The sequence below is a fragment of the Setaria viridis genome, chromosome 4 (genome assembly GCF_005286985.2).
Source record: "Setaria viridis chromosome 4, Setaria_viridis_v4.0, whole genome shotgun sequence".
NCBI classification, from domain to species: Eukaryota; Viridiplantae; Streptophyta; class Magnoliopsida; order Poales; family Poaceae; genus Setaria; species Setaria viridis.
In genome coordinates this window covers 39,274,942-39,293,615 of record NC_048266.2, presented here as the reverse complement: position 1 = coordinate 39,293,615, position 18,674 = coordinate 39,274,942, and the positions used below count along the sequence as shown (strand labels likewise).

Here is an 18,674-nt window from a genome sequence, read left to right as displayed (position 1 = left end):
GAACGAGTCAAAGGTTGCCTACGGCGACGACCACCATGGAGAGGGAGATGAGACGGGACGGACAGACAGGAGGGGACGGGGGCACACCACACGCCACGCCACCACGGGCGCGCCATGGAACAAAAGCAACCCGGCCGGCGAGGACCAGACGACCAACCCAACCCCAAACCCGAACCAACCCCGCCGTCTCCATTTCACTCCTCCTCCCTCTCCTCCGTTCCAATTCGGTTGCGACTTCAAACCTGCGACCCCACCAACCAACTCTCCCCTGCCGTGCCGTGCCTGCCCGCGCACGCCCCCGCCGCCGAGCTTGCCCCGCCGACCCCGACGACGAGGAGCTGAGCGAGCGAGTTGCACGCCGCTTCTGGTCTGGGATACCTATCTGTCTGCCTGACTGATTACCCGGCCGCCCGGCGGTGAGTTCGGCTTCAGCCATATCATATGGGGTGCGTCTGCTCGAGGCGGTTCCCCGAGGAACCGGCGCCGCCGCGGACGCTCGCCGGCGCCTACACCGCGCGCCGCGGCCGGTACGGGCCCGGGGACTTCGACTCCGGCGAGCTCGCCATCCCGCCACCCAAGCCGCCCCCGTCCCACAAGGTATATACTTCGATTATTGCTTACTACTCTGCCCTCCTCCTCTCACGAGTCATGCATGCCGGTCGCCTATCTATCTCTCTCTCTCCCTGTACCTCCATCCTCTTCCCCGCCGCTTCACGGTGCACCACCCGCCCGCCGTTGATCTCGCGCGCGCCTGGGATCCAGCTGTGCTACTACCGCTTCGAATTCCGTCAACCTCGCGGGGAAGAGCATGACGTCACGCCGGGGGTTGCTTGCGCGGAGTGTTCTGATCTTGTTGGCTGACCAGTTCTTCGTCTGAGTTCTCAACCAACCAACTGACGCGAAACACGCGTTACTTCCCGGAAACAAGGCTCTCCCTCGAAATTAGCGGAAGCACAAGTCTGCTTAACAAGTTGCTGCCTTCGTCGTCTTAGTTGCCGTGATCAGAGGGTACGTGATTGATTGGTACTCGTCGCTGCGGAGCTGAAGCTGTTTCCTGCTCTACCCAGCCATGGCCGCTGCGCAAGTTCTATCTGCCGGTGGAGCTCTTCACTACGGTTGCTTTTTTTCATCAAAGCAGAACACCGTTCGGAGATTGCTTGAGGCGAGGCGCCGGATGTATCAGGCTATTTTTCAGTATCTGATGATGCAAAGTCTGCATGTGCTCGTTTAGGCAGGGCAGGGAAAGGAGAGGGAAACAGATACAGCAACGGAAGCCAACAAAAAAAAGTGCACAAATCTGCATGTCGGCATACAATGTGAAGTCAAGCTTGGCGGCCTGCCTTTTGCATTTTTTTAAGCTTTCTCCTAGGATGATTCTCCGACTCCCTGCTGATGAGTGAAGGACAGCCGTGCTTAACCTTACATTCAGGTTGCTGTCACCAAAGTCTACCCTCTGGACCGGTCAAGCCTATGACCCGAAATGGAGCTTGTATCTTCATGGCTGCTGACCGCGTTGTTCTTCGCGCTACTTATGGAATCTGACAAGTTATACCTCTTACTGTTGCGAAGGCATGAACTTGGCAGCTTTGATTCGCAGTTAGGAGAAAGGTCTGCATGTGCAAGGAATTTGTCAAACTGCAGACTGTGTGACAAGGGAAAACAGTCTTTACTGCATGTTACTGTCAGGATATTGAGAGGGAGATTTTGATAAGCAATGACCAGGCGAATGAGCTTGACTAAAATCTCATAGTTGGAGATGTCAAAAACCAGAGCAGCCAGCTAAGGGAATTCACTGTTATTGGTTGTCTGTGGACACATTTCTGTTATCTGCTAGCATTCCCTGTCTACTACTCTACTCTGGTCTGCCCGGTTACCATCAAAAGGATAATTAATCTTCTATTCCACATTAAACTCAGAATAGTAATGGAATAGCTTTGAATGAGTGGAATCTCCTCTTATATCTTGATATACCCGGCTCATTCAATACTTCATGTTTCCATTGAGTTGCATTTGATAAGTAGTGTTATTTCATAGTTTTGAACATTTCAGACCAAAACTAAGAGATTATTACATGAGAACATAGCAGTAGGTTTTTCACATGAACTCTGACATACTAAGTTCTGCCAGGTATCAGAAACAGGTACATTCTTGGGAAGAGCTAGCATTGCTGGTCTGGAAAAGGCTGTTGAGGTGTTAGATACCCTCGGGAGCAGCATGACAAGTTTGAATCATGGCAGTGGCTTTCTCTCTGGGGGAACGAATCGTGGAAATAAAGTCTGTATTTTAGCATTTGAAGTCGCAAATACAATAGCTAAAGCTTCTGGTTTGTGGAGGTCATGCTCTGATGAGAGTATTAAAGAGCTCAAGGGAGAAATTTTGCACTCAGATGGAGTGCGAATATTGGTTTCCTCAAATACCAGTGAGCTGTTGCATATAGCTGCTATTGATAAAAGGTATGACTATGATTTGAAGTTGCTTTGAAAAATTTTGGTTGATATAGTCAAAATTGTGGCTGACATGAACTTGAAAAATGGAATCCAACAGGGAAGAACTTGCTGTCTTTTCAAGAGAAGTCATACGGTTTGGCGACCTCTGTAAAGATCCTATCTGGCATAACTTGGGACGGTATTTCAACAAGTATGCCCCTGAAAAGTATGCTTGCCATTTGAGATGTCGCTGTCTACAATCATATTAGCACTTTATGTTCTCTGAATTACTTTGACATGCAGGTTAACAACAGATAATACGCATCAGGATCATTCAAAGGAGAGTATGGAGGCTACTGTCCAGTATTTGATTAATTTGGCGCAAAACACTTCTGTATGTATGCTGTAAAGAATTCTTATATTTTTGCTTTCAGCGTCGTGATTTGTGTACTTGGAGGTGCTTGAACTTTAATAATTCTTCTTATTTTTATAGAGTCAAAGGGTTATACTGTTGTTTTAGATATCCACCATTTGATTTATTGATTAACTTAATCTTCCCTGGGTCCTCAAACTCAACCTAGAAATACAGTTTTGAGAGTGGTGGTACCATCATGCTATTTTTGTCAACGATACACTGTCTGTGAAACTTATGCTTATCAAACAAATAACTGCAGGAGCTCTACCATGAATTGCACGCTCTTGACAGGTTTGAGCAGGATTTTAGAAGGAAATTTCATGAAGAGGAGTCTGTGCCAGCGGCTAGACGAGGTACAATCAGATTGATGCCTTTTCTGAACAGTACCAATAGACGCTACAATGCAAGCTCTAGGCTTTTTCTCATTAACTTGTCTAGAGATAGTGATTTTTACACTTTGTGAACAAAGGCTTGAGTGAAGACATCATAATATTACTAAGTGACCAAGCTAATTATCACTGTTTTGCATTAAAACTAAAGGGAAATGAAGCTTATGTTCGTTGAAGTGCAAACATTTTTCCTGGGCCTCTCTTTGATAAAACAATGTGTGTTCTCTGCTATTCCCTCACCTTTTCTGTTCTAAGTGAACCAGCTTGTGGCAGCCACTGATAAATAGACTGGTTAACAAGCATTGTCTGGCAGAAAGGGTTTACATGGGAAACCATGGAATAAAATCCACATTTTTTGGAGAACAAACTACAAGGAATGTATATGACACTCCTAACTTTTTTTTTTTGAGTGAGATTCTGAAAGGTCCTTAAAATGTGTAAAAAGATATAAGCATTCTTTCACAGTATCAGTTGTTATACACTCATGTAGGGATCTACAGAAAAAAACTTCTATCGTGAGTTGTAATTGGCATTTTCCTCCTTTATATTCCAGAGAGCATTATGATATTGCATAGTGAACTAAAGCGCCAGAGGAAGATTGTGAAAAATCTGAAGAAGAAATCCTTGTGGTCTAAGACTTTGGAAGAGGTAAAATTTCAACCATATTTTGCTTACTTATTTTATTGTTTCTACTATAACGTTGTGTCCCTTAGTCTATATTTGTTAACATTGATAAGCTAATGAAACATTGATATGCTAATGAAAAATTTCCTTGCCTTCAAGCCTCTTATGAAGAATGCTAACAATGAATTCTCCCGACTGCAGATTGTGGAGAAACTTGTGGATATTGTAATCTTTTTGCATAAACAAATCCGAGATTCATTTAATGAAGCTGGTAAGTAGTACTACAATTATGTTGGTTTTTGTTTATGAAAAATGTATCTAATAATATCCTAACACCTCTGTGAATGAAAAGTTCCTGCAGGAACCGACTTCGATTCCAAGAATACTCAGAACAAAAGGCTAGGTTCCTGTGGTCTGGCTCTACATTATGCTAATATTATCAATCAAATTGAAAATATAGTAAGTTGTTCTGATAAGACATGCAATGTCTATTTGTTTCTTTTTGATGTTCCACTTTCAGTCTTTCACCGTACGTTCTCCTGTTCACCTAGAATATGTTTCCATTACATCGACAAACCGTGATCTAGCCATTTTTCTTTCCATACCATGAACTACAGTTGTGGACTGTAATGAATATTTTATGGTCTCCTAGCATAATTATATGTCTGTCTCTTAGCAGCAAAGTAATAGTACCAACATCATCGCGCATATGCTGTATCACCAAAGCCTACATTTTCAAACTGGGCCTTCTATTGATTATTCTTCGTTTGTAAAAGCGGAATTACATTCTCAAGCTATTCGTGCGTACACCTATGCAGGTTTCTCGGCCCCTTTCTCTTCCTCCTAGTTCTAGAGACAATTTGTACCATGGTCTGCCAATAACAGTAAAGTCAGCTCTGCGATCACGACTGCAATCATATAACACAGAAGAAGAGGTTTGTCTTGTCATGCAACCTTTCGTAGCTTGAATGTTTTATTACCTTAGTATCCTCCATTGTCCTGCTAATTTTGTTTTAGCCGTTGTTGCGCACTAATAAATTTGCTCCATTGCTGCAGCGTACGGTAGCTCAAATCAAAGCTGAAATGCAGAAAACTCTTCGCTGGCTTCTGCCGATAGCAGAAAATACACTAAGGTGGGTTGAGCTTGTTTCCAATTATTCTGACAAACCAACTTGAATGTAAATTCGTCCTAACAATTCGATCTTTTGATTTATTTGACCAGAGCACACCAAGGGTTTGGATGGGTCGGCGAATGGGCAAACCTTGGGTTAGTATCAAATCGACAATTATCACCGTTCATAAACCATTTGAAATTTCCATCGACAAAATAGCATAACATAATTTGATCACACCACCACATATGACATAACATATACCCTTGTCACAGGAGCGACATGGGCAAGAAATCAGGTTCCCAGCACAGCATCACCCGGATCCAGACGCTGCACCACGCCGACAAGGCCACGACGGAGCACTACATCCTGGAGCTGGTGGTGCTCCTCCACCACCTGGTGGTCCAGGTGAAGAACCGCGGCTACGGGAACAGCAAGTCGACCAAGCACGAGCGTTCCCGATCCAAGGGTGGGCCGACGGACCTGCGGCCGCCGGAGACCCGGCACAACACGTCGCCGGTGAGCGCCGCCAGCGTGGCGTCGAGCCCGCTGTCGGACTGCGAGCGCGCGGCGCTGGCCCGGCTGAGCTTCAGGAGGGCGAGCTACGGTCGGAGCCAGAGCTGCGAGCCCCCACCCGATAGGGCCAGGGGGAGCAGCAAGGCGCACCGGAGCTGGGACTCGTGCCGGAGCCAGGGCAGCTCGCCGGCGAGGGAGCGCGGCAGGGACATGGCCGTGGACCGTGACGCGGCGAGGGACCTTGATGTAATCGATGGCTTGGATTTGGATAGACTGACTTCCTCCTACTCGCACCCGTCATCCCCAACGTTTTGCTAGAGAGATGATGATCATCGTAGGTTCTCCTGATTCTTTTGCTGTCATCATCGTATATGTTGTATATGTGTGATTTGTCTATATTTAATTGTCGTAGTTTACGTACATATATACATGATTCCGTGTTGTTGGCTTGTTGCCTGCGATCGAGTGGGAATTATATGTAAAAGCGAGATCACAGGTGATGTTTGAATTCTTTGAATTTAACGACAATTGTTTTGAACTGTGCAAGACTTTTTTTTTCCTTCAAAGACGATTGCAAGCAAAGACGGTTGCCAATAGTAACCGAGAGACAAAGACGATTGCTTCTGAAGCTACAAGTATTTGCCGTGCCGGACCTGAAATATCCATCGCTCGTTGCTTGTTCAGACACAACGAAGGGTGGGCCCGAGTTTATATCCACAAACATCCTTCTAGATGGGGGAAAAAAAAGAAGACTTCATATCCACAAATATCCTTCTAGAGGAGGGAAAGAAAAAATTTTATATCCACAGAAATAGAGTATCTTCACAGATCTCTGCGATCCTATCCCAATCCAATCCAGCACTGTTGGTTTCCCGGCGCGGCTCCGTCCGCGGCGAAAGGGACCCGCATGCGCGCGGTGCACCGCACCGGCTTCCAGCCCGCCGTCGCCGTCGCCGCCGTCGCGGCCGCGAGTGGTCGCCATATTTAATTCGCCCGCAGCATGGGTTCCTCTGAATAATACACTGCGGGGGGGGGGGGGGGGGGGGGGGGGGGGGGGGGGGGGGGAGCCGTGATCTAAGCGTCACACACAGGGGTGTGAAACGAAGGTAGAATGAGATGAGACCTCAGAGTTGAGAGAGCAACGTCTCGCCTACCTGTTTCTTTTCTTCCATGTCTTGAGAATCTTGTCGGTGTAGTTCAGAGTTGGACACTTGCACTGTCCCATGTGTGCTTTGCTTGTGCATATGTACACCAAACTCAAGCTGGAATGAAATGCCCTGAACCGTGCACACCGATGTGTGAAAACTTACAATTACGAATGGATCAACAGAACAACAGAGTACACAATGTAAGAAGCACTATCAACTACAGTATCATCAAGAAAAAGTCAAGGTTCTTTTTTTGGAGAGGGGGGGGGGGGGGGGGGGGGGGGGGTTGGGGTGGGGTCAGAAGACCAACTCACCGGTAACATCAAAACAGCCGTCGTTTTCAAACAGTTTTTACCAGTGGAAAGGGCCGACTCATACAAGCCATCCAGAAGATCTGCCTCCCAGCCCTCCAACACGAGAGATTTCAGCATCTAGGGCTCAGTTCTATTTAGGTCTCAGTTCGTAGGTTTTTCAGAATTTGACATCCAATTTGTGTACCTTCCAAAATTTGACATCAGGCACGCGAATTATTTCAGTCTGAAAGACACGTGAATTGGATATCAAATTCTGAAAGGTGTGCGAATTAAAACCCAAATATTGAAATCTCTCCTGCAACGTGACAGTGATTCATAGCCGTTCGCCGATTCACCGATCACCATTCACTTCGCTCTTGCTGGACTGCTGGAGGAAGTTGGCAACTGCTTGCAATTGCGAAAGCAACAGCAGCCAGAAGAAGCGGAGGAGGACAGACTACGGGGACCTGGATCAGGTGAGTCAGCACGGACTCCTCACACCATCATCATCCTCCGATAGAATCTCCCGCGGATAAGATCAAGAGCTGGACGCGCAAGCGCCACCACAAGCTCCCCGCCGCTTCCCCCCAACGCCCTATAAATCTGACGAGACACCACGCAGCTCCGGCACCGTGCTCTCTCCATCATCTCCTCGACGACGACGAAACACTTCGCACTTCAAGAAGAAAGCAACCAAGAACAGCACACGGGAGGCGAAACTATGGCGGCTTCGTTCGCATCGACGGCATCCGTTGTTCCGAGCTGCGGCGCCGCCGGGGCACGGCGCGGCGGCCGGTTCGTGGCCCGCGCGTCCGCGGTGGCGATGGCGCCGGCGCTGGGGACAACGGCGAGGACGCACTACGAGGTGCTCGGGGTCGGGACCGCCGCGAGCAGGGGCGAGGTCAAGGCGGCGTACCGGCGCCTCGCGAGGGAAGTGCACCCGGACGCCGGCGGCCGCGGCGACGAGGGATTCATCCGGCTGCACGCCGCGTACGCCACGCTCGCTGACCCCGACGAGCGCGCGCGCTACGACCGCTCCGTCGCGCGCCCCGCGCCGGCCCGGGCCGTGGGGTTCCGGCCGCGGAGGTGGGAGACGGACCAGTGCTGGTAGGAGGACATACCAAGCGTGGCCGGCGGTGAGGTTGCCGGAGCAGCAGGCTCTGCGCACCGGGCGGCCCACCTCGAAAACGGGATCGCGACTATTTCTCCGCGACCCATCGGGGCCCACCTGCAACTGACCCTCCCGGGCTCCCGGCCCATGAGTTGGATCGTGGACGTCACCGGCATGCCCAGCGCCGGCGGCTTCGCCGGGCTTCCCGCGGCGACCTCGGAGGTCGCTGACCATGGTGGAGGATGGATCGAGGGAGCAGGGACGCCTCTCTCTTCGTACCTTGTCCAAAGTTGCACGAAGAGAGGCATTTTTAACATCTCTTGTGTACTTAATCACCTTGTAAATATGGGTAATCTATGTGAATATAAAATTCTCGTCTTGGACGGTAAATTACATTGTCTAAGAAAAAGGTAATTTTCAAGGATTGCACAAGTGAATGTGATGGCCGTGACAATTTGGAAGCGCTGGCAAAATGGATCCGGATCCAGCTCCTGCTCTCTGGATTTCTTTCTCTGGAGCATTACAGTATGATGGTTCAGCTGCTGAAAGATGATTGGTGAAGTCCGATCAATGGCTCTCCACGAGCAGCTGACCTCACCTGAACACAATTTTAACATCGCCATCTCGATCCAACATGCTTAAAAAAAAGTACAAGAGCAAGCCTGCTGATGATTCGCTCACCGACTTGCAACTCCCCAGTTTCCCAGAGGCCAGCCAGACTGCCATGTCTGTTTGTTTGTCCTCCTCGATCAGCTCCTGCGATGCAAGCAGCCGTATCGGCAATAAAAATCTCCATGTGCAGCAAATTGGAGCATGAACCTTCCTTGAATGATTCTTGCCTTCTTGGAACCTTCCTAATATTTTTTCTTAATAATTAATAGCTCCGGTTAGGAGTATCTTAGGCCCTGTTTGGCACGACTCCAACTCTGGGTGGAGTTGCTTCACTCCAGAACTTCAGGTGGAGCCAGCTCTGGGTGGAGTTGGAGCTGTCTGGTGAGGGTGTTCCTAGCTCCAGAAAAGAGGAGTTTGAGGGTAGATTACCTTTCTTGCCCCTGGTTCGACTTGAACTACTTATCACAAATATAAAATGAAAGTACATGCATTGAAGTCCAAAATAATAATAAATTACATGTTCCAAAAATTTAAAATTTCAAAATAAATTCATAGTTCCAAAATAAGGTCGTTACAATAATCATTGCACTAATTCCATGTTAGGGCAATTGATGTAGCCATACTATCACGAAAGGTGTCCATAGTCACAAAGCTTGATTCCGAAGTTGATCCATCGGAGGCATGTTGAGACACGACATACTTGTTGTATCTTTCCGGAATAGTAGGCATGTAGGTAGGATCTCTATCAAAATTAGCAAAGTCCACATCAACGCTAGCATGTTCACGTATGAAATTGTGTAGAACCATAGTAGCAGCAACAATCTTCTTTTGTGTGACCGTTGAATAACCGGGCATCTTGTAAAGGATTTGCCATTTCATTTTTAATACTCCAAATGACCGCTCAATAACATTACGAACAGATGAGTGTATACGGTTGAACTTCTCTTTTGGAGTATTTGGTTCCATACCTCAATGCCACTCGGGTAAGTGGTACCTTTCACCCTTGTATGGAGCCAGATACCCCGGACGATTAGGATAGCCCGCATCTACAACATAGTACTTGCCTACACATATGTAAAATAAGATAAGTTTGTGCATACAAATATGAAAAGGAACATAAGGAAAAATCTTTACCTTGAGGAGGATGTGGGAAGACATTTACATCTGCTTCCAATGCATGGTACAATACACTAGTGTCATGCAAAGAACCCGGTTGACCCGCAGCCACATAGGTGAAGCGCATATCAAAATCACAAACGGCAAGCACATTTTGAGTTGCAATTCCAGTCTTACCAATATATCTCACTTGTTCTTCAGGTGATAAATACACACGAATATGGGTTCCATCAAGTGCACCAATGCAATCCTTAAATTGTGGGTATGCTCTCTTATCATTCCTAATCCTCTTGTGCACATTGCGAAAATTAGGATCTGTTGGTCTCAAGAAATCTTGTGCCATGGCAACCACACAATTTAGAACTTCATGAAATTTTCTACTAATAGTTTCACCTGAGTGTTTGAACTTATTTTGTCCTCTTCTATTTGACTCACACCCACCACATGTGAATAGGAAAATGGCCAACATTTCATAAGTATTCACGTACTTCGATGGTTTTAATCCGTACCTCTCAACCAACACATCATGAAGATCTTGAAAAATAACCTCATTCATCCGAAGCATTCGATGGCACTCCCCTGGAGTGTTTACCGTCTCCATCAGCCATCCCATTCCACTTTGTTGTGAAAACATAAATCTTGGCGGTGCCTTATCCATATATGAGTCATGATAACTTTGTGCTAGCTTACCACAGCTCTCAACCATTTTAAAAAAATATTCACCATCAGAATCACTAGATTCATCAGACTCACTTGAAGACATCTGTGAACATTGACATAAATGAAATGTAAGATACAACTGTCATACATAAATAAAATGCAATAAAATAAAATATACCACACATGCGACAAAAATAAAATAGTAGTGTTGGGGGGAAATATTAACGATCTCCTAAACACCAACAATCGTGAAGGCCCAGACCCATCCGGGATAACGAAATCGCCGTCAAGCCCAACATGAGTCGGACTCCGCCTCGCCCGACCGCGGTCCCGGGGTCGGGAGCGTCCGACCCCTCGCCGCTAGGCTCCGCCTCGTCCGACCGCGGTCTCGGGGTCGGGAGCGTCCGACCCCTCGCCGCAAGGTTCCGCCTCGCCCGACCCTGGGCACGGGGGTCGGACTCACTGGGGTCCACGAGACGGATATTCCCCTCGGGCGTGGACCAGATGATCAGGGTAGCGATCCCGTGGGTCCCCCTCTTCGACCTCGTCATAAATGCGCCGCAGGTCTGGCAGGAAGAAGGATGATCGCGCTCCTCACGCAACCCGCTGCAAGTACCCATGCACGACCACACTGTACAAGCTACAGTACCGACGGCTTCCTTCCATTCGCTGCAGGGTACTCATGGCCTGCGCCGTCCGGAGCAGAGGGAAGACTCGCCCGTTCTCGGGCCCCGCGCGCCCGGCAGCAGGGATGTGACGCCCGCTCTTCGCAAGCCATCAGTAGGACGGCGGCATCCGCCGTCCCTCCCAACGGATACCAGAGTGGCGACGAAACGCCCTCATCATGACCCGGCGGCTACGGACATCGGAGAGGCTATCTGTAGGGCGCGACGACAGTTGGCGCACGGCCACCCTCCTCCTCCAGCATACGCGCCGGCAGACGCCGAAGGCCGGCGAGGACGCTGGGCACCTAGGAACTTGATCCCTCCCTTCGTGTTGTATTTTTACCATACTACGTTTAAACTCTTTACTGCTCTCATCACCCGGTCTCACCTGTAACCCCGGCAGCCCCCTTACGATATAAAAGGGGTATCGGGGGCCAGAGATGGGGATTGGATTCTTCTCCCTCCAGACAAGAGTACACTCTCACATTCCCTTCACGAGTATCTTCAAGAGACCTGGGATCAGTCCCTCTCTCGCCGATCTGTAACCCCTGCTACAGAACCCCGCGTGGGCAACACGAGCAGCCTCGATACTGGACGTAGGGCTTCCCTTGCCCGAACCAGTCTAACCCCGTGTCTCCCATGCCACCATCCGAAGCCTTACGCGCATAAAAGAAATTTACTAGTCTAAGTCTCGATCCGCAAATCTTGACAACGATAAGTAGCATACACAAATGACATCACTCTCACTAAGCCAATTTCTACTTTTCATATTCATCATTGTACTTCCTCCTAAGCCAATTGAACCTAATCTCATTAGTAGGCAAGGTCATGAACATCTCCCTTTGCTCCTTCTTCACAAACAGTTCAAACGCCATGTAATGTTCATTGCTATCATAGTCGACCCCACAAGCAATTACAACCTCCATCACTTCCTCAATAGAATATTTTCCATGTCTCTTCGAAACATATTCGTAGGCTAAACTTGCCATACTTGTTACTGCTTCTTGAATTAGGAGTGCATTTCCAGACTTCACTTTTTTACCACTCCTGTCAACAGGCCTTGCCAGTCTCTTGCCACTCGTAGGTGAAGGAGAAATACCAATATCCTCATCTTGTATTTTAGGAATGAAATCATCACCTTCTGGCTCAAAATTGGTTGCCTCATCTTGTGTCACATCAACATTTTTGGTTGCTTCAACATTCACAACATGAGGAGACCAATGATCAATACCAATAGTAGTAATATCAGCAAAACACTTGGCTAATTCATCTTCATTCTCAAGGCCCTTCTTTTTGAACTTGCCACAACCCAGAATATCCTGAAATAAGCACATAATATTATTATAAGTATTATGAACAGGTTTGACGTATGGAAAAAATATAGCAAATTTTTTTAACCAACTTACAGCTCTAGCTTTTTTCCACCATTCATCATCCATAGCAATAGTCTTCTTTATAGAATCCCAACCAGTCCCTGTTTGCCTTAGCATTAGTTTCTTCCATGCCTTGAAATCTTCCTTCAACTTGTCCCATTTGTTCTTATCTGAACCTTGGTAGCCACAATTCCAGTCCTTTCCTTGAACCCTTTCTCAACCTCAGCATAACCAAGTGCATTCAAGTGTGTGTTTGGCCAATTTCCTTTTTCAACTTGTTCAGCAAACAACACACACAGCACTCGAGTGTTCTCCGAATTCCAATCAATTTCAGGCATCTATCGAACTCACAAATTTCATATTAGAAGGCCTTGAGTATATCAATTTCATACACACACAACACTAGAGTATATCAATTTCATACACACACAACACTCGAGTATATCATTGAACCAACTTGGACTGATTGCAGCTATCAATTATTACAGCTAGATTGATGACCACTTGGACTAGCATGAAGGAGACAGAGATCACCATTACCTCCAGTGAAGTTTTTGTCTTTTTTTCTAGTGTTTCAGTTACAGGGTTCAACATTTACTGGCCTAGAAAGGATAGGATAGCTACATATCAAGCCTTATTTATCAGTTATCAGTGAACATCGACTCATATTGTGGACCTTATGGTCTCTGCACAAGGTCGGGCTCTTGTATATGCCCTGTAGGTTTTGATCCACCATGTACCCAAGAATGGAATATCAAAGAAGGGAACCTCTGAATTGTGAAAAAAGCATTGATACGCATCCAGAAGTGACACTATTGACAAAATCGATCTGAATCAAGGTAATGCAGTGACAACCATCCTTTTCAGTTAACGCAATTACAATCAACCTCAAAGGCACAATCGATCTGAATCAAGGTAATCTCTTATCAGATTGATTTGAAGCAAAGGCAGCTAACTCAATTACAATCAACCTCAAAGGCACAATCAAAGGTGTACTCCTCCTGATGCATTTCAGTTAATGAAAAAAAAGTTTTTGCCATACCTTGTGGCCGGCGGAACTCCTCGAGATGGCAGGGACGACGGGGGATCTCCTCCTGATGTGGAAGACGGCGGGGCGTAGGCGGATCCCGTTGATGGCGGTGGGGTTACAGCAGCAGACAGCGGTCCTCGTCGATCTGTTTTGACGGCGGCGGCGGATCCCTTTTTTCGGCGGGGCTCGGCGGGAGGGCAGGGAAAGGGGGCCGACGAAGGATGTAGGGCGGGCGGCGACGGGGCTCCTGCCGCCGGCGGGGGGTAGGGCGGCGGCAGGGCTGGGCCGTCGGAGGGGGGTAGGGCGGCGGCAGCAACAGGCCGCCGGCGGTGGGTAGGGTGGCGGTAGGGCTGGGCTGCCGGCGGGGGGTAGGGCGGCGGCAGCAACAGGCGGCGTAGCAACACACGGGCTTGGAGGAGAAACAGAGGAGTCGCACTCGGGGGGGGGGGGGGGAGAAAAGAAAGAACGAATCGTTTTTTCCCTTAATCAATGGCATTGGTGGGTAATTATTTACTAACTCCATGAGGAGGTTCAAAAGTGGGGGTTTTGGAGCAGCAAAAGAGGTGCTCCAAAACTCCACCCCCATTTGCACTACAGCTCCATGGAGTTGGCAGCTCTATGAAGTTTTGAAGTTGAGATGTTTGGCTATTTTTTTTGCTGGAGTCGCTGAAGTTGTGGTGTGGAGCTATGCCAAACAGGGCCTTAGTTACCTTACCTCGTCGTCATGCGATGCATCAACAAACCAAAATTTTGCATCTGTCTGCTTCACCCCTTTGTTCTTCTCCTCCATGGGAGGACCTCTCTCTCTCCTCTCTCTGCTCTGCTGCCTCACATTTCTCCTCCAAGGTGACCAATAAGCTTCACATTGGTGTAAAATCGAGCTTGCATTAATTTGTAATTTTGCATAGCAATAGCATATACTGTTGAGTTCATCTGCATAACATCCAATTTGTTTCATTCTCATGCCAAATCAATTGATCCTTTTTTTCTGTGCCGTTGATCAGTCTTTTCTCGTCTTCTCAAAATTTGATGCTAAGAATGTATTTAGTGCATAATACATGTTTCGGAGTTGCTGCTGCTTACTTTTAGGATTCAGTCATTCAGAGCTAGTGTGTTGTTGCTGTTGACCAATGCACGGTGCGCAGTAATCACCAGGAGCAGCGCCCGCGACGTTCACCATAACCAACAGCTGCGAGTACACGGTGTAAGAGGATTCATGGCTCTGCTTCAGTGCCTGGTGGTGAGCTGCAGTAAAATATTAGTACCAGGTAAGAGGGGCCGTGATGAGTTGATGAGTTTTGATCGCCTATTAGTACCAGGTAGAGCCTAGAAAATAAGATTTTATATTTTTACTACAAATTAATAAGCTGTTTTGTTTCACTCATATAGGTCCACCCGGTACTATGTGTCTGAGGGTTTTTAGTATTGGGTGGAGGCTCCACCCGGTACTAATGGGTGGCCCCAACCGATACTAACTTTCCTCCTATAAATCAGGAGTCTTCTTCCTCCTGCCCGAGTGTCAGTGATTTATACCGACGGTCTACCAAGGGGTACCCGAGGTAGTAGAATGTGTAGCGGGGGATCGCTGGATCTGAAACTTGAAGGTAAAAGCGAGGACATGAGATACGGATTTAGACAGGTTCGGGCCACCGGAGCAGCGTAATACCCTACGTCCTGTTTAGGGGTGTTTGTATATTGCGCCCTACGCTTAGGTGTTGAGGTGTGACCTACTGAGCTAGGTACCCTGCCCTCCTTTATATACTCCAGCGGGCAGAGTACTAGTCGGATTACGAGGACTCCTAGTAGGATTACACGGGATGAGTCCTAGTAGGATTAAGGGGAATCCTAGTAGGAGTCCGACTTCTTCCTTCCTTGTAGGTACTGGGGATCTATCCCCGACACAAAGCTATTTCCTCCAGCTCAGGCTTCACCCATTCATGGCGAAATAGGAGAGATGTTGCCAGATTTTTTACGATTTCATGGGAATTTCACTCATTCAAATTTTCTAAAGGTTAGAAACTTCATCCTCCCTTGATACATGGTTAGTACACTAAGTTTTATGCTTTATAGCTAGAGTAATTTGTGATTTTTAGAATAAGGTACAATGGAGAAATTTTTCATTTATATGCATGTGTTATTTAGAGCTTATATTTGTGATTTTTAGAATAAGCTACAATTTTTTGGATGCTATATTTCGTATTAGTCAAAGAAATTGATGGTTAGATGATATGAACCCGCTAGGATTGATTCCCGATCTTTCGATGAGAGGCGTGGGATAACTCGATTGGTCGATGGAGACGACGTTGATGACCCGACTACAGCTTTCCAAGCTGCGCCTTAGCAACCGATACACCACCTCCAATGGTTGCCGCGATCTTGTGGAGCGCGTCACAAGCAACTCAATTGCAAATATAGAGATGGAAACCAATCTGAACTCACAAAGTTGGGGTTCTGAATCGAGTAGAATGAATGGTCTAGTCGACACACGCGTCTACAAGGAAGTAGCAATGGCTAAACTTTCAACAAAACAAAACCCAATCTGTTCGTAGCGGCTCTAATCCTTATTAATACCTAGGAGGATGACCAAGGGGTGTTGGGGTCGTGCTCCAACCGTAGGACATATCCCTAATGGACCCAACATGATACACGGCCCATTGGGCCAAAATAAGGCGACGCAGCACCTCTGGACAGAAAACCTCTCGGTAGTGTTTCGGTGATTGCGTCCGGCTCAGAGTAGATATGGATATGAGTCCAGATCCATATGAAAATAGACTTCATAAGGATTCCAAGGAGTACTTGAATGTATAAAACGGAGTCTGGATGAGGTCATGGAGGCCGTTGCAAGTTGGGCTAGAGCTGCAGTCTGAATCCAGCACCAAAACGTGTTGGATTGGATCTCTTTCTTTCCTTAAGCCAAAAGTGACGTGGTGGCCTGGTGGAGGACGTTAGGAATACTTGGACTTGGCCCCCAATCTACTTCTTTGGTCCTCCATGCCTTCGATGTGTGTTTAACACTATTTTTGATCCATGTATGTATTTTGTGAAATTGATAACGAATACACATCATGGTGCAGCATCAATTCATCAAATGTATCACATATAATTTTGATAAAGAATTGTTTCACCTCGGAGTCAAAAGATGCCAATATGGTTGTATCCGAGCACATCATCATTAGAGAAATAATTTCATAGTTTAGTCCTTTACAAATATGAGCTAAATAAATTATAGGAAAAATATAATTGATAGTAATGAAATATTTTTTCACCTTCCTTCCAAAAACTAGTTATTGTAGTGTTTATTAGACACTCTTGGAGATGATCTTAAATAGAAAAAAAAGCTTGAGAAACAGGAATACCCAACTCTTATATCCTGGTTCCGCCACTGACGGATATGCCTGGCGATGTTAGTAACGGTGGAAACCTTGCATAGAGGTGACTAGATAATAGCACTACACGATCCGATACGCATAGCCTCTCGAGAAGCAGCGTCTTAAGGTCCATCATGTGATAATGCCAATTACAGTGGGAACAAGGACCAGAACCCAGGAACTCACATCCAATCATGAGTAAATAGACCTCGGCAGCGCCAACACTGAACCATTTATAGGTTTTCCCCATTGGAGCTTCTGGAAAAGGGGCGGTCTTGTAAGGCTGCCACTCTTCTTCACCAACACCATTGTTTCGCCAAGTTCTTTGGGAGAGGCGTATTGTGCTATCATCAAAAGTCAACAGCCCAAGCATCCCTTCCCCTGCCTCCACAATGGTGTGGAGGCGTGAACGATGCTTCGATGGGAGCGGGAGGTCAATGGTTGTGAATTTCACCTCACGTGTGTCAAGCATGAGCGAGTAGGAGTAGCCCAACATTGAATCAACAATCCAGTGGAAGCAACCGTGCGCATAGGAGCGCTGATAATCACAACTAAACAGCATCTGGGGCAATGACAATGAGCATGATGAGGTATGGTATCCGGTGCCCTGCCACTTGCCGTTGCCGGAGCAGAAGAAGGCCACGACCTTATTTTCGCTCTCAAGGGTGGTGGAGATCACCGAGAATAACGGTGATCCCATATCCCCTATGTCATCATCATCAACGTCCTCGCATGGTGGAGCTAGGAAGGAGGTTAATCTCGACCAGTAACGTTGCGAGACGGAGGCCGCCAGGTCTTCGGGGATCGGGGGAGCAAGGACGTACCGCCGGTACAAGGGGTCGCAGACGACGAGTTCGGCGAAGCCATTGGTGCCGGTGATCCGCCGGGAGAGGAGGATGAGGCCATCGCGAGCGTCGAGGACGGCCCAACACCACGGCTCGGGGAGGAAGAAGAAGGCGAGGTCGGTGTGCCGGCGAGGGCGCAGGAGGCAGGGGTGTAGCGGTGGGGCGGTGCAGCAGGGTGGAAGCTGTGGAAGTCAAGGAACCCTAGCACAGGCGGCGTGTGGAGGGACCTGAAGTGGTAGAGGAACGCGTGCGCAGAGACGGCGCGGCGGAAGGACGTGCAGGTAGCGGAAGCGCGGGTGAGGTCGGCCACATCGTCGAGCCGGAGGAAGATCTCCTCCAATAGCTCGTCGGGGAAGGGTGGATGCGCCGCTGGCGCAGTGGCGATCCGGCGCACCGGCGAGGCCACCATCTCGTGGTTTGACGACTCATTGAACGGGGCCACGAAAGATGGCCGATCTCGTTGCCATATAATGAAGGCCCATCTCTGTCTACATGGTAGTTAGCGGGCTGGGCTGCGATATATGGGCCGAGCAAAAACTATGAATCTTATCGGAAGAAAGAAGTGAAGTAGAGGTGGCACTATCACCCGTCGCCAGGCTCGCCGCACCACTGCTTTGGCATCCTTGCTCCTGATTTCTCCGTCGCCGTCCGCCTAGCTTTCTTGGTCAATCTTTATCTATACTTAGTGGATCCCTTGGAATTGAAGATCTCGGTGTACGAGTGTGTCGGGGGGCAATATTAACGGCCTCCTAAATACCGCTTAAAACAACAGTCATGAAGGCCTAGGCCTATCTAAGGTGGCGAAATAGCCATCGGCCCAGCACAGAAAGAAGAGGCCACGCTCCGCCTCACTCGACTGAAGACCCGGGGTCGGACGCTCCCGACCTCTTGTAGACTGCACTCAGCCTCGCCCGACCCCGAGTTCCGGGGTCGGGCGTTCCCGACCCCCGGAAGATCAAGCTCCGCCTCGC

General features: G+C 48.0%; 2 protein-coding genes across 5 annotated transcripts; both read left to right on the top strand.

Moving 5' to 3' along the window:
* Positions 1–64: 64 nt before the first annotated feature.
* Positions 65–6,028, top strand: LOC117853180 (protein PSK SIMULATOR 2). 4 transcript variants are annotated; one of them, XM_034735553.2, is made up of 12 exons: positions 65–597; positions 2,128–2,453; positions 2,545–2,637; positions 2,730–2,820; positions 3,101–3,194; positions 3,784–3,878; positions 4,056–4,125; positions 4,216–4,313; positions 4,673–4,789; positions 4,911–4,987; positions 5,077–5,121; positions 5,242–6,028. In XM_034735553.2, exons 1-12 carry the CDS (start codon positions 442–444, stop codon positions 5,798–5,800), a joined length of 1,821 nt encoding a protein of 606 aa, XP_034591444.1. In that variant the 5' UTR covers positions 65–441; the 3' UTR covers positions 5,801–6,028. The 4 variants fall into 4 exon arrangements, with proteins under 4 accessions (XP_034591444.1, XP_034591442.1, XP_034591443.1 ...); XM_034735551.2 differs by having other exon boundaries at positions 2,545–2,652; XM_034735552.2 differs by having other exon boundaries at positions 66–597; positions 4,207–4,313.
* A 1,421-nt stretch (positions 6,029–7,449) lies between these two features.
* Positions 7,450–8,424, top strand: LOC117851432 (chaperone protein dnaJ 11, chloroplastic). The gene has a single exon (XM_034733251.2). It carries the CDS (start codon positions 7,645–7,647, stop codon positions 8,032–8,034), a length of 390 nt encoding a protein of 129 aa, XP_034589142.1. The 5' UTR covers positions 7,450–7,644; the 3' UTR covers positions 8,035–8,424.
* The last annotated feature ends 10,250 nt before the right edge of the window (positions 8,425–18,674 follow it).